The sequence below is a fragment of the Varanus komodoensis genome, unplaced genomic scaffold (assembly GCF_004798865.1).
Source record: "Varanus komodoensis strain SLA01 unplaced genomic scaffold, ASM479886v1 scaffold7_1, whole genome shotgun sequence".
Lineage (NCBI taxonomy): Eukaryota > Metazoa > Chordata > Lepidosauria > Squamata > Varanidae > Varanus > Varanus komodoensis.
The window spans coordinates 19,205,813-19,219,959 of record NW_025336479.1 but is presented as its reverse complement, the minus strand read 5'-3'; the positions used below and the strand labels follow the sequence as shown (position 1 = coordinate 19,219,959).

At 42.3% G+C, this 14,147-nt stretch overlaps 1 protein-coding gene across 3 annotated transcripts in view; it reads left to right on the top strand.

Moving 5' to 3' along the window:
• Positions 1 to 14,147, top strand: part of LCP2 (lymphocyte cytosolic protein 2) — an 80,695-nt gene that overhangs the window by 21,923 nt on the left and 44,625 nt on the right. For 2 of the 3 annotated variants that reach the window (XM_044453879.1, XM_044453877.1), the window contains exons 1-3: positions 3,864 to 4,090; positions 12,313 to 12,375; positions 12,642 to 12,688. In XM_044453879.1, coding sequence (XP_044309814.1) covers positions 4,013 to 4,090; positions 12,313 to 12,375; positions 12,642 to 12,688 — 188 coding nt within the window. In that variant the 5' untranslated portion in view covers positions 3,864 to 4,012. Of the gene's footprint in view, positions 1 to 3,863; positions 4,091 to 12,312; positions 12,376 to 12,641; positions 12,689 to 14,147 lie in introns of those variants that run through there. The other variant, XM_044453878.1, reaches the window with a different exon arrangement.

Sequence of the window (14,147 nt, the reverse complement as noted above, 5' to 3'; positions counted from 1 at the left end):
TGTCTAGATTTGCCATAGCTTTCCTCCCCAGGAACAAGCGTCTTTTAATTTCTTGGCTGCAGTCCCCATCTGCGGTGATCTTGGAGCCCAGGAAAATAAAATCTGTCACTACCTCCATTTCTTCCCCATCTATTTGCCAAGAAGTGAGAGGACTGGATGCCATGAACTTAGTTTTTTTAATGTTGAGTTTCAAGTCAACTTTTGCACTCTCTTCCTTCACCCGCATCAAGAGGCTCTTTAGTTCCTCTTTACTTTCTGTCATTAGAGTGGTATCATCTGCATATCTGAGGCTGTTGATATTTCTCCCAGCAATCTTAATTCCAACTGGCGATTCATCTAGCCCCGCCTTTCTCATGATGTGCTCTGCATATAAGTTAAATAGGCAAGGCAACAGTATACAGCCTTGCCAAAATCCTTCCTCAATGTTGAACCAATCAGTGGTTCAGTGTCCAGTTCTCACTGTTGCTTCTTGACCCGCATATAGGTTTCTCAAGAAACAAATAAGATGTCTGGTACTCCCATCTCTTTAAGAACTTGCCACAGTTTGTTGTGATCCCCACAATCAAAGGCTTTAGCATAGTCAATGAAGCAGAAGTAGATTTTTTCTGGAACTCCCTAGCTTTCTCCATGATTCAGCGTATGTTGGCAATTTGATCTCTAGTTCCTCTCCCTCTTCGAAATCCTGCCTGTACTTGTGGTAGTTCTTGGTCCACATACTGCTGGAGCCTAGGTTGTAGGATTTTGAGCATACCTTTGCTAGCATGTGAAATGAGAGCAATGGTGCGGTAGTTTGAACATTCTTTGGCATTACCCTTCTTTGGGATCGGAATGTAAACTGACCTTTTCCAATCCTGTGGCCACTGCTGAGTTTTTCAAATTTGCCGGCATATTGAGTGTAGCACTTTTACTACATCGTCTTTTAAGATTTTGAATAGCTGAGCTGGAATACTGTCACCTCCACTAGCTTTGTTGTTGCTCAGACTTCCTAAGGCCCATTTGACTTCACATTCCAGGATGTCTGGCTCGAGGTCAGTGACCACCCCATCGTGGTTATCAGGGATGTTAAGCTCTTTCTTGTATAGTTCTTCTGTGTAATCTTGCCACCTCTTCTTAAACTCTTCTGCCTCTGTTAGGTCCCTGCCATTTTGGTCCTTTATCATGCCCATCTTTGCATGAAACATTCCCTTCATATCTCCAATTTTCTTGAAGAGATCTCTGGTCCTCCCTATTCTATTCTTTTCTTCTATTTCTTTGCACTGTTCATTTAAGAAGGCATTCTTATCTCTTCTAGCTATTCTCTGGAATTCTGCATTCAGTTGGGTGTATCTTTCTCTTTCTCCCTTGCCTTTCACTTCCCTTCTTTCCTCAGCTATTTGTAAAGCTTCCTCAGACAGCCATTTTGCTTTCTTGCATTTCTTTTTCTTTGGGATGGTTTTAGTTGCTATCTCTTGTACAATGTTGCGAACCTCCATCCATAGTTCTTCAGGCACTCTGTCTATTAGATCTAATTCCTTAAATCTATTTGTCACCTCTACTGTATATTCATCAGGGATATGATTTAGGTCGTATCTGAGTGGCCTAATGCTTTTTCCTACTTCAATTTAAGCCTAAATTTTGCAACAAGAAGCTCATGATCTGAGCCACAGTCAGCTCCTGGTCTAGTTTTTACTGACTGTATAAAGCTTCTCCATCTTTGGCTGCAGAGCACACAGTCAGTCTGATATCTATGTTGACCGTTTGGTGATGTCCATGTGTAGAGTCATCTCTTGGGTTGTTGGAAAAGAGTGTTTGCTATGACCATCGTATTCTCTTGACAAAATTCTACCAGCCTGTGCCCTGCTTCATTTTGTATTCCAAGGCCAAACTTGCCTGTTATTCCAGTTATCTTTTGGATTCCTACTTTAGCATTCCAATCCCCCATGATGATAAGGACATCATTTTTTGGTGTTAATTCTAGAAGGTGTTGTAGGCCTTCATAGAACCGGTCAACTTCAGCCTCTTCAGCACCAGTGGTTGGGGCATAGACTTGGACTATTGTGATGTTGAATGGTTTGCCTTGGATTCGAACTGAGATCATTCTGTCATTTTGGAAATTGTATCCCAGTACTGCTTTTCCTACTCTTTTATTGACTATGAAGGCTACTCCATTTCTTCTGAGGGATTCTTGCCTGCAGTAGTATACCTGATGGTCATATGAATTAAATTCACCCATTCCTGTCCAGTTTAGTTCACTGATTCCTAAGATGTCGATGTTCAGTCTTGTCATCTCATTTGACCACATCCAGCTTGCCTTGATTCATGGATCTTACATTCCAGGTTCCTATGGAGTATAGATCTTTGCAGCATCGGACTCTCCTTTCACCACCAGATACATCTGCAACTGAGTGTCCTTTCGGCTTTGACCCAGTCGCTTCATTCTTTCTGGCGCTACTAGTACTAGCCCTCTGCTCTTCCGCAGTACCATATTGGACACCTTCCGACCTGAGGGGCTTATCTTCCAGCGTCATATCTTTTTGCCTTTTGGTACTGTTCATGGGGTTTTCATGGCAAAGATACTGGAGTGGGTTGCCATTTCCTTCTCCAGTGGATCATGTTTTGTCAGAGCTCTCTGCTATGACCTGTCTGTCTTGGGTGGCCCCGCATGGCATAGCTCATAGCTTCATTGAGCTACGCAAGCCCCTTCGCCACGACAAGGCAGTGATCCATGAAGGAGATGCCAACAGTAAAGAAATGGAAATAGCAAATTGTGCATATCTTGGCTGAATCATCAATTTAATTCTGTCTGCCATAGGGAATGCACCCTCCTAATTGAATCTGTGCACTTATTGCATTCTGCTGAGAGGCTCAGAGAAGTGCCAAGGCCCCATGTCCCAGCCGGGGGCCACTGACAATGAGTCTCTGCAGTTGCTGCTCCTCTTCACCTGCCTCTCACTTTGGCCCACACTGCAGTGGTGATGAGAAGCACTAGCAGCTACTGCCTGCCCTCTCGCTGTCTCTCTGCCTGCTAAGTAAGTAAGTAAGTGATGCTAATGATGTGCAAGGAAATGGGTAGCAAAAGGAACTGATCACAATGGTGATGAGAAGGCAGATTCCTAGAGGGAGAAGGCCCTTGAGGGTGTCTTACCCAAGGGCCTTCAAAAACCAGGAAGCAACACTGGCTCTGTACATGCCCTCTTTGAGCAAAGTTGTCTTGCTGTACAAGGGAAACAAAGCCTTTTCTCTGTTGGCTCCTGTTTTCCAAAAATCACAGTCCATAGAAATCCCATGGTCTGGGAATGGTACTATTTAGGAAAGAGGTGAACACTTTTGACTGAGCTCTTATGGCCAAGTTTATCTGTTGCAGTGCCTCAGCTACCTTTCATTTGGCATGCCTGTGCATGGTTGTTTTATCACATTGTATTGTGAATTGTCTTAAATCTATCGAAAGAAAGCAGGCTACAAACGTAATAATACCTATCATCATTGTCATCATCATCATCATCATCATCATCATCATCATCATCATCATTTCTACTTCCTGGGAAGCCTTCCTTCCTTCCTTCCTGGTAGAGCATTAAAACATATGATCCCCAGCTGCAATCTGGTGACACAGGGCCATCCCAAATCTCAAGATTATTTTATCACATTCTTTTGTATATGTAAACCACCCTTTAGAGGTGTGGACAACTGAATAAAAAGAGCTTTACCTGGTTATATTACTTCTACCTCTTCCTTTTCATCCCTCCATTTGCAGCTGTGGAAAAGAGCCACCGTGTTTCCTTGTTTACATATGTAGGTTCAGAAGAAGGAAGTGGTGAAGCTGACTAACGAGCTGACAGGTTTTCTGAGAAAGAAGAGCTCACCACCGGAAGCTGTTGCTGTCTTCAGTTTATTTGCAGCACAGTACTGAAGAAAGTCAAACTCTGGGAATTAAGTAGATTTACTACTGGTTGCTACTGGTTGTGAGTCCAGCAGCTGGGGCACTGGAAAGATTGGAACCCACAGTTTTATAACTGGCTACACAAGAAGAGACATGGATTCACGAAATACTCCCTATCGCTCGGAAGTGTCTCGCTGGTCCCCAGAGGACTTGGCTGACTACTTCAGGAGGGTAAGCTACATTTCAGTTCAAGTGTTCCAACTTAGTGTTGAAAAAGCCATTTATGTTTCATGTTTAACCTACTGTATTGTTCAATATCAAAACTTTAGAAGAGTCTTTGGGAAGCCATTTCTGTTAGCTGTTCCTTTGAATGTAGTACCAAATGTGTTAGAACAACCATGTTTGTCTGCCACAACGAGAGAGAGAGAGAATGAGAGAGAGACTTGTGCCACCTCTACCGCTAACACATTTATCATACATTTATCGCAGTATTTGTTTACAGGGGCTACCATCCTCACCGGAGGTAAACTTCATGCACTTGATAATATGGACAATATCCATGAAATCTTACGCCATGATAAACTTGTTACCTTTAAAGAAAACCCAAGGCTCTTTGCTGTTAGAAACTATTTTCCTAAGGACAGTCTCCTGCTTCAAATGAACCCCACTGCTCTGCTTCATTGGCTTGGTGTCCCAGCTTTGTGAATGAAAATGGAGCCATAAAATGGGCTTTCCCTCCATGTCCTTTCCCCTTGCCTGGTCTTCCCCGAAAGTATGCTAATGAGGTTCCCAGAATAGCCTGGCACATAGGGTGAGGGGAGGACAGAAGGATGGGGAAGTTCCTGAATTTCAGGAAAAGCCCTTGTATGCCAGAAGTTGTATGCTATACTTTGAGATCTGAGATACTCTCATCCCATCCCTGACCTGCCTATCAAATATTAATTTGAAAACTCTCTGGTAAAGGACAATGGTATTTCAGACCTTAGCACACTGCTGGAGCTAAATAAATGTTACAATACATAAGAATTCTGGTCAGTCACAGGTACCTTTGTAGAATACTTTAGGCAAAGTAGCTTGAGAGGCAGTGCCCCATCAATTCAAGACAAAGAACAAGACTGTACCAACATGTACTTTTCAGTTTGTCATTAAAAACTGATTCTATTTTAAGTGAGAGTGAGAAAGCTACTGCTCAGAGTGGCCTGTGAAGTCTACAGGAAAAGCAATCTGCATTTCTGTTTACAGGATGGCAACACTAAAATGCTGGAAACCTACGTTGCAAAATATTTGTGTCCCTATCATGCAAAAAAACAAAAAACAAAAAAACCCTCTTTAATTTTAGTCAACACATTCCAAAAATCATATCATTGTACTTTCCAAAGTGATCATGTTCAGAAAATTTCATGACTATATATGCACAGGTGCTGCAGTATCTGTTTTGTTATTGATATATGCTGTGAAAGACACCTCCAGTTGAGGCTGATTTTATGAATGAAAGCCCTCCATAATGCCTTGTTTTTCTCTGCCCTGTTCAACTCTTGTAAACACAAGACTGTGACTTCCCCTAAGGAGTTGATCCTTCTAATAACTGGTCATCCATTTCCTTCTTCTACCTTCAACATTCTGTAGCATGACTGTTTTCTCCAGGGAGTCTTGCTTTCTCATACTGTATCTGAAGTATAGCAGTTTCAATTTATACTCAGAAATCTGCTGTTGCTGCATTAGGCTGACAAGAGTCAGTTTCCACATTTTTGCTGCCACGGAAAGTTCTGATTTGATCTGATCTAGGATCCTCTTGTTTGCCTTTCTGTCAGTTCAGGGTATGCACAAAGCTCTTCTCCAGTGCCATGTTTCAAATGCATCAATTTTCTTCTTGTCCGCTTTCTTCACTGTCCAGTGAAGCATCCAAGCATATATACATACTGATGGGAAATACAATAAAGCAGATCATCTTGACCTTGATCTCCACTGAAATGTCCTTACACTTGATGCTATTATTGTTAGTTTAAGTCCGTTTAGCTGAACTCGGATGGGCAATTAAGCTCCTCTGAATGTTTTGGCTTTCAGGTTTCATCAGCTCTAGAGTTCATAGCTAATGAAGAAAGCTGAAGACCAAAAATTTGGGAGAGGAGTACAAGTTATCCACCCCTACATAGGAAAAAGAATAAGTGGCTGCAAGCAATCACTGCTTCTCATGCTCACACAGAGGACCCAATTGCTACAACAAAACAAGGAAAGGAAATGGTTGAAATTGTGCAATTACCCAATTCTCATCATTTTTAAAAAAAAAACAACGATAAATAATTACTCTGATTGCAAAATGGAAGCAATTAGTAACCAGGAAACATAAAATGGGCAATGAAAGGGATGTTTTAGTAATGATATGGCTGGGAAGGAAGTAATGAATTAAAGGGACAGTGGCATTAAAGACTCTCAATAGCACTGTGCCAGTTCACACTGAATAGGCTGGCACTGCAGCTGCACTTAAAAATAATAATGGGCGCAAATCAGACCTGAGAAAATAGATGGCAGTAGATTGCAACCAGCAGGTCACCCCAGCACCTAGATTCTGAGTAAAGCTGCATGAACTAAGGCACACTCCTATGCACCTTTGATGCCCATTTCAGACTAAGTGGTTACCATGGAAGTAAATCATTTCTCTTATAGTTTGGCTAATGTCATGATAGAAAAGTAGGAACACATTCTGGAACCCCAGTAGGAACAAGAAGAGGATGGGACTGAGGGGCTGTTTCTTTGCAAAGGGCCTCATAAGGAAGCTCACAGCATCAGGGGCTTCATGTTGAATTGTGTATAATTAGGCTGCAGCTCCTCTGGAGTGGGGAAGAATTGCTTAGGCTTAGCTGGCTTTAGAGTTATATGAGGGCTCAGAATGGGGGACACGAAAGCAAAGAACATGAACCTTCCCTTCTAGAGCTATTGAGGTACAGAAAGATGGACTTCAGCCTAAGAATACTCCTGAGGATTTGTAATCTCTACACAATGGGCAGAAACAGACTAGTGTGGTGATTGCCCTGAGCAAAGTGGTTTTGATTAGCAAGACAAACTATCCGCTGTACATCACTGCCACCTGATACCATCTGATATATACCAACAATACCCCTTCCTTGTTTCTACTGGGTGTACTCAGCACCGGGAGAATGTTCCCCTTCAAGATTTCCCAGGTCTCACAAGAGCCACAGGAATGAAATAAGAAGAGAGTTACTGCTGGGAAATGCTTTTGTTTCAGTGTTTGGTTACAGTTATTCCCCACCCCTCACCAAAAAGAAAAAAAAGTGCACGCAAGGAAGAGAACGCAATTCCACTTCTGTGCGGTTAATGGTGGGAACTTGGCATTCTTGCATATTCAGTGCTTCCCTAACATTTTCCCTCAACAGAACTGGGTTTCATTTTTTGTTTTTGCAAATGTCCTAATGTCTAATGGGACTTTTGCATCTTGCATAACACAGATTTCTCATTCCACCATTCCCATAACCAAATGGTGGCACACATAACTTGGCAAGCAAGTCTGGCCTCTGAAGGCTAAGGAGAGGGCTTTTGGCCTAGGCCAGGGCAGCGGGCTTTACAGCCATGGATTACACTAGGCCCAACTGCTTCGTTATTCAACACCGCCATTGTATTACATCTTAACAATACCAGCCCAAAACATTCTCTGCCTGAAGCAGAATGCATGAGCTGCATCCTCTTCCTGCTGAGGCCAACATGGTGAAACTTCATTTGGCTGCTTGGCCAAGCTGGCTCTGCTTCTTCGCATTTCAGGGCAGCCCATGGCATGGCTCCTTCCCATGAACAGACTTCACTGACAGGGAGGCATGAAGCCTCATGGCCCAGTAAGGCTTCTTTAGGCCCTGGTCTAATTCCAGCGGTGATGGAGGAAATATAGAAGGCTGCATTACATGGGACTTTGCGGGCCTGACAGATTCAGTTTGTCTTGTTCTGCCTTACAGTATCCCCAGACAATTTATCAAGGAGATAAGAAAATGAGTGTGAAAGTTCTGCAGTGGCACAAGCTACCCTTGCTGCCATTCAGTACATCTTAAACAAAATACACAAAACCAAGCTATTAAACCCTTTGAAAAAATCATGTGATGGGCAAAACCCCTCCTTTCTTAAATATATTTTAAAACGAAAACTGTATTTCTGTATATTTCCCTATAAACTCCCTTGCATTGACTTTGTAGAGCTTTTTTTCCACTAAGATTTTCTCGTGCACTTAAAAAGAAATAGAACATATATAAAAATCTTACAATGCCCTCACAGCATGCAACACAATTGTTTGTCTTCTATGCCATTCAGCCTTAGAAAATTTGAAACATGTCTAGTCTGGTTCTGAGTAGGCCTATAAACAGTGCTGCCAGTCATGTGACTGCCTTTGGTGAGACATACAAAAATAAGACACAGACCATGGCCCACTGAGTCCAGAGTTGTCTGCTCTGACAGGCAGCAGCTCTCCAAGATCTCATGCAGAAAAGGGTATTTCCTCTCACCTGTTAATAATTGGTTTCCTTTGTTGGAGATGCTGGAGAAGCTGACCCCAGGACCTTCTGCATGCGAAGTGGGTGGTCTGCCACTAAGCTATGTATGGTTCATACATGCAAAATCCCCATGTGCATAATCCCCTACAAACAGTCAGGCAGAAAAGCAACTTTGGGGTCATAAAATACTAATCCATAGCTGGAGGGGGGTGGGGCATCAGGAAGACGCTTCTGAGATTCTTATTCCAATGCATTCTAAGGGATGCAAGATGACTTTGTTTAGGGGTGGGGGCTTAGGCCAAGTAAAGGCAGCCTGACTTCACCTGCACGTATTTTTTAAGTAGACACACACCTACATAGCCCTGCTACAGCAGACTTAGGTTCCTGCACGATTCCTGCCCAACTATGTCTAAGGTTTGAATGTAAAGTACAGAACTATTTGAGGTTGCCATAAAAAATGTGTTTTCACAACTAAAATTAGATGCATAATTTTGGGTTACACCAGGCTTGAGTAGCAGCTCACTTCAAGCCAGTAATAAGCATTTCCTTTATGAAAGAACTCTCTCTCTCTCTGTGCACCCACACACACACACACCTTGCTTTAACTGCAAACAGTGCAACTTTTCTCCAGGCTAAAGCATGCTTTAGTTTCCACCAGTGTGGCACCAAAACTAGTCCCTGCATAGAGAACAATCCCTTCCCACCCTGGCTTATGAATTGCCATGCCTCTTGGCCATAACTCTGCTGGTCTTTATGAGTTCTTGCAAGAGGTTGCATGCCTATCACATTATGAATGGTGGACAGAATATCCCCAGTGGGGTTTGCTTGATGGAAGGGGGCTATTCCTGGTAGCATCTCTGCAGAGATCACCATAATGTGTGCTCCACCATTTGCAGGCTGCGTTGTCTAGAAGCAGAGAAGCAGCATGCCATCTATTCCTTGTGAAGGCAGGGGACTTCCAACAGGGATTTTCTTCACACCTTACACCCGCAGCCCAAGTGGAGGTGTGGGACTGCATCCGCCGCTTCTCAATCCAGGCTAACATCAATCACAAAGAGTGGGCTAGCAGCATTCGTGGAGGGCTGGTTTGGGTAAAGGCGGAGGCCCAGTGCCTTAAATCAGACTGAGGTTAGGCCCTCCCACTCTGTGGCAGGTTTAGTGACATGGTGATCTACATCTGGCACAAGAGGTTTTGCCGTTCTTGCCAGGTGGGCTTTGTAGCAACTAGGCCCCACCCATGATGGGTTATTTCATCAAAGTTGCAGTGACACAAGAACTCATTGTGAGTGAAACAACTCCTCCTACCAGCCATGGGTGGTCAGAGTGGTTTATAAGTCAAGCATAAGGCACCTTGACCATCCCACTACGTGTCTGCATGACACAACAACTCATCGGTTGTCCTGTTGTGCAAGCCCAGTTTGTGTCAAATTTGTTATTTTGGACAACATCAACTCAGCTGCAAGGGTCCTTGATATTTATTAACTTTATCCCTTTGAGGTTTCTAATCTGGCTTGGGGACTGAAACTGCTTAGGCTGCCCTGATAGATGATCTATGCCAAGAACTATACAAGAGATGAAATATATCTAAATTTTCACCTATGCATACAAATTAATTTATGCAGATTGTGGGCGAGTGTGTGACCTCTGTCCTTTTCCCTGGTGATGCATAAGTCCTAGGTCATGCCCAGGTTGGACTGTGCATTCCATAAGGCCTGACTTCAAAAAGGTTTTGGATCCTGTGAGTGGTACATAATGGTGTAGCCAAATTGTGTTTGGGGGTCTATGACAAAGATCAAGGGTGTCAACCTCTTTCAGATCCAATTCCACAGAAGAGAGAGTCTTGGAAGCCACATTCTAGAGGTGAGCAAGGCCAAAGGCAAAAGGGCCAGGACCAAAGTACAAAACATAGTGGCATGTTTTAGATTAATGGTCTTACAGTCAGCCTTAAGCAGTAAGAGGGGCATTTCAAGTCTCTAGAGTGGGGACAAAACTGCACAAATGCCAGGAAAGCATGAACATAGCATTGCTCTGGGAAAAGGCAGGGCCAGGAAAAGGGATGGAACATCTAGAGAACTCCAGAAGACCATATTTAGCCCCCTGACCTAAATGCCTGACTTAGATTTGAAAGTCCTTTGCTGTTTAGTCTCAGTTGCTCATGGTTCATTTCTTGTTCATGTCCCAGATGCTCTAATGACATTTTGGTTTAGGATTAGAATATTTGAAGGAACATGCCTCTGCCTGTCCATTGAAATAATCAAGAGAAGTTTGCCTTCTTGCCCTTCCATGGCATAGGTGTAAATGATAGCAATACTCTTTTGTGAATTTTGATTCCATATTTTCCCTGGGGTAGTCCATTTAGCCTACATTCTGATTACAACCTATTTTGCATTGACTGTCCTTTGCATTACAGCACAGTTTTTCAAGGTAGCTTAGAGATCAAGAACCTGCTGGAAGAATTCATTCAGTTTCTGAAGTGCAAACTGGGCCGGGGAGGGTCTTGCACCCGTCCAGCTTGAGGAATCCTGTAGGCAGCTGGTTTGCCACTGTGCATACAGAGTGCTGGACCAGAAGGACCTTTGGTCTTATCCAGCATTGCTTTTTAACGTTCTTAACTCCTGAAATGGTAGAAATGGAAAAACACTAGAAATTGTAGCTGGTATTCTTCTCATAATTATACATTATTCATGGCATATACTAAAATGTCATTCTTTGTGAGAAGGGAACTTAGTAGATGCTTGCTCTATCTTTTGTATATCTCAGCCAAACAAACCAATTTTCTCTGAAAGAGAGAGTAAGTTGCCATGTTCCATTTATGAATTTGTACTGCCTCAGAATACATTTTATCCTCAGAGAAGGCAAACATGTTCTACAAACTGCAAGACCAATGCTCCAGTTAGAGGCCAGTCATTTCAGACACAATAGATATCAAGACTTGCTTTATTTAAGCCTACAAAATCATGAGGCAGGCTCCCTTTAATCACACCAGTGATTAACTGTATCATTTAGGCTGTTTTTTAAAAAGCCATGTAAATAGGGCCAGACAGTAAGGAACAGATTTATTCTCTGAAGGTAGGATTCATTTGCATGGGGAGAAGGGAGATTTTTGATTGCTTTATACTTTGTAAACATCTGTATTTTGCAGGATTAAAACTTACTACATAAAGGATAATGTGAACAGGCAAAAAAGCCAATTCATTACTGGTCTTCTCTCATGGTACCTTGAGTTTGGCACCTTGATTTGCATAATCTCTGTTGCAAATAAACCAAGATTTTACTTTTTTTCTACCAGAGGATAAAAGCTTTGAAGAATTGTGTCTTGGTTCATTATAGAGCTCTGTTAATGCCAGCCTGGTTAAAATATCTAAGGCAAGTGATAATAGAATAGCCTCCAAAATAAAGTGCATGAGAATTTTGTCACAATTCCAAATGTGAACACACTTTGGTTAGAAAAAGTTTGCACATCTAGTTTTTCTGCACACTGTAGTCCTGTGATGTTTTAATGCACTTCTGCATATTCTGTCGGAAAAAAATGTACATTTACAAAAACCGAAACCTGTGCTTTGAAATGCATGTGTTTGTGTATTTGTTTTAACAATACATTTTCACACTTTAGACAATGAGAAGAAAATGCTCATTTTTCCCATTTGAAATGTATACTTTCCCCATTCAAATGAACTAGAAAATAGGTTGCAAATGAAAACAGAAGTAAGCCCAACTGAGCTTTGAAATGAAGTTGCACTAATACTGGTGAGCTCGAATGATTGTTGCTGGTTGCAATCCTGTACATGCTTCCAGGGAAGTAGGCCAATTAGTGAGTCTTGCTTGTGTTCATCCTAGAAATCAGTTATGAAAGTTCAGTTCAGAGCATTTTCAGACTATGAAATAGCATATGCTGCAACTTACGACAAAATGTTTCCTAAATGCTTCTCCATGTAACCAAATGGTGTCTCTTTTCTTCTGTAGTTAAACTTCAAGGATTGTGAGAAAGTTGTCAAGAAGCACGGCATAACTGGGCAAAGATTTCTGGTAGGTTTTCAATAAACTTCTCTTTTTAAAAGGTAACTATTTCTTTTGATCTCAAAGGGAAGCAAGATGAGGGAATGATGTGGAAAAGTGACTGTAGCTTGTTGTGGGGTCCTGTCATCAACCTGAACAGTCCTGCACTGGTCACGTTTAAGCAAGCAGCTAAGTTTGAAATAACCACTGTTACACGATTGCTTCAAAAATGGCTATTTACAAACCAAACCTGTTGTGCAGATACCATTATAAGACACAGTGCATTTCTCTTTCAGAACATGTCTGACAATGATCTTCAGAAGTTTCCAAAACTAAGTGTACCGTAAGTAAAACTGGTGTTATACTCATATTCTCAAACATGTATGTAGGTCAAGCTGTGATGGCAACTAGGAAGATCACATGGATAAGGGTCTTGGTGAATGAATTTTTCTGACCCAACGCATTGCGATGTGGGTTGTGGCAGGGCGCTGTTTAGTTTCTGCTTCAGGCAGCAACATGGCTTGGGTCTGCACTGCTTTTTCTGATGAAGAGTCATGAAAGAAATTGGGTTCGCTCCAGATAAAGTAGCACTTAGGCCCCAGTGGAATCAGTTACACTTAATTTATGGCTGAGTTTACACACAGATTTCTGTTGGACATAAGTGCAACTGACTTAGCCTGGATCCAACACATTTAAACAAAATATTTTATACTTCAATAAATGGGAAAGGAGAGACTTCTGAAATTGTGAGACATGGCTTCAATCTTTGTAAATGGGCCATGCAATCTAATGTGGCTGCCCATGCTCCTCCAAATTTGGAGGATTGTGGACATCCAATCAAGGATAGGAGGACTATGGAAGTTAAGGTCACTTCCATACTTTTCCTATTCCACAAAACACTTGGTCAGTTTTGGTCATCAAAGTATTTTGCCCTTGCCTGTGATGAGAAAAATCTGAGGCTTTACCAGGATATAGTGCATCTGAGCACAACCTCAATCATCCACTCCTTGGCTCCTGGAATGCCCTCTAGTGCTGGCTCCAAGTTGGTCTTCCAAGTTTGGAACTACAACCAGTACAGAAAGAACCATGTAGGTTGCAAGGACAGAGGGAGGGCCTCTTGAAGTTGCAGTTCCAGCTCTGAGCTCAGCACTGCATTTTTGCATTTCCTGCTTCACTGCAGTCTAACAACTTACAGGGCCAGCTTTTGGGGGCAACTCCCAAAGGCTACTGTGTCCCAGCAAGATCAAAGACCTCCATTTCCTTTCTCCTTCTCTGTTGGTGGGTGGGTTGGTTGGTTGGTTGGTTGGTTGGTTGGTTTTTCTATCAATGAGGTCAAGTGAAGTGACCTTTGGAAGAATGAAAATGGAAACAAGAATGTAGATTTTCTTTTGTAGAATAGTTGCAATAGTATTGATGTGAATGCCAGTCACATGAGCTGATTTGACTCTGATATTGGCCAAGATTTGCTTGGCACGTGGTTTCTCTCAAGTGAGACCAAAAATTGGTCAGATTTCCACCATATTCAAAGCAGGATGGAGTGGGTGTGAAGCTTTTGCTAACTTCCCTTCATTTTGTGGTTTCTGGGGTTGTTTTGTTAGCACTTTAACCTTTAAAGTTCATCCAGCCTCTGCTTACTATTTCTGAAGGTAGTAGCAGTCTTTACCTTGTAAGGGATTTAATACACATTAATAGGTCACTGTGATTTTGGAATGGCCTTCCAGAAAAGGTCATCACTGCATACTTTTGGAAAGTCTTGCAAAGCAAACTTGGTTCATCAGGCATGGTTGCTGTCCATCTTGTTT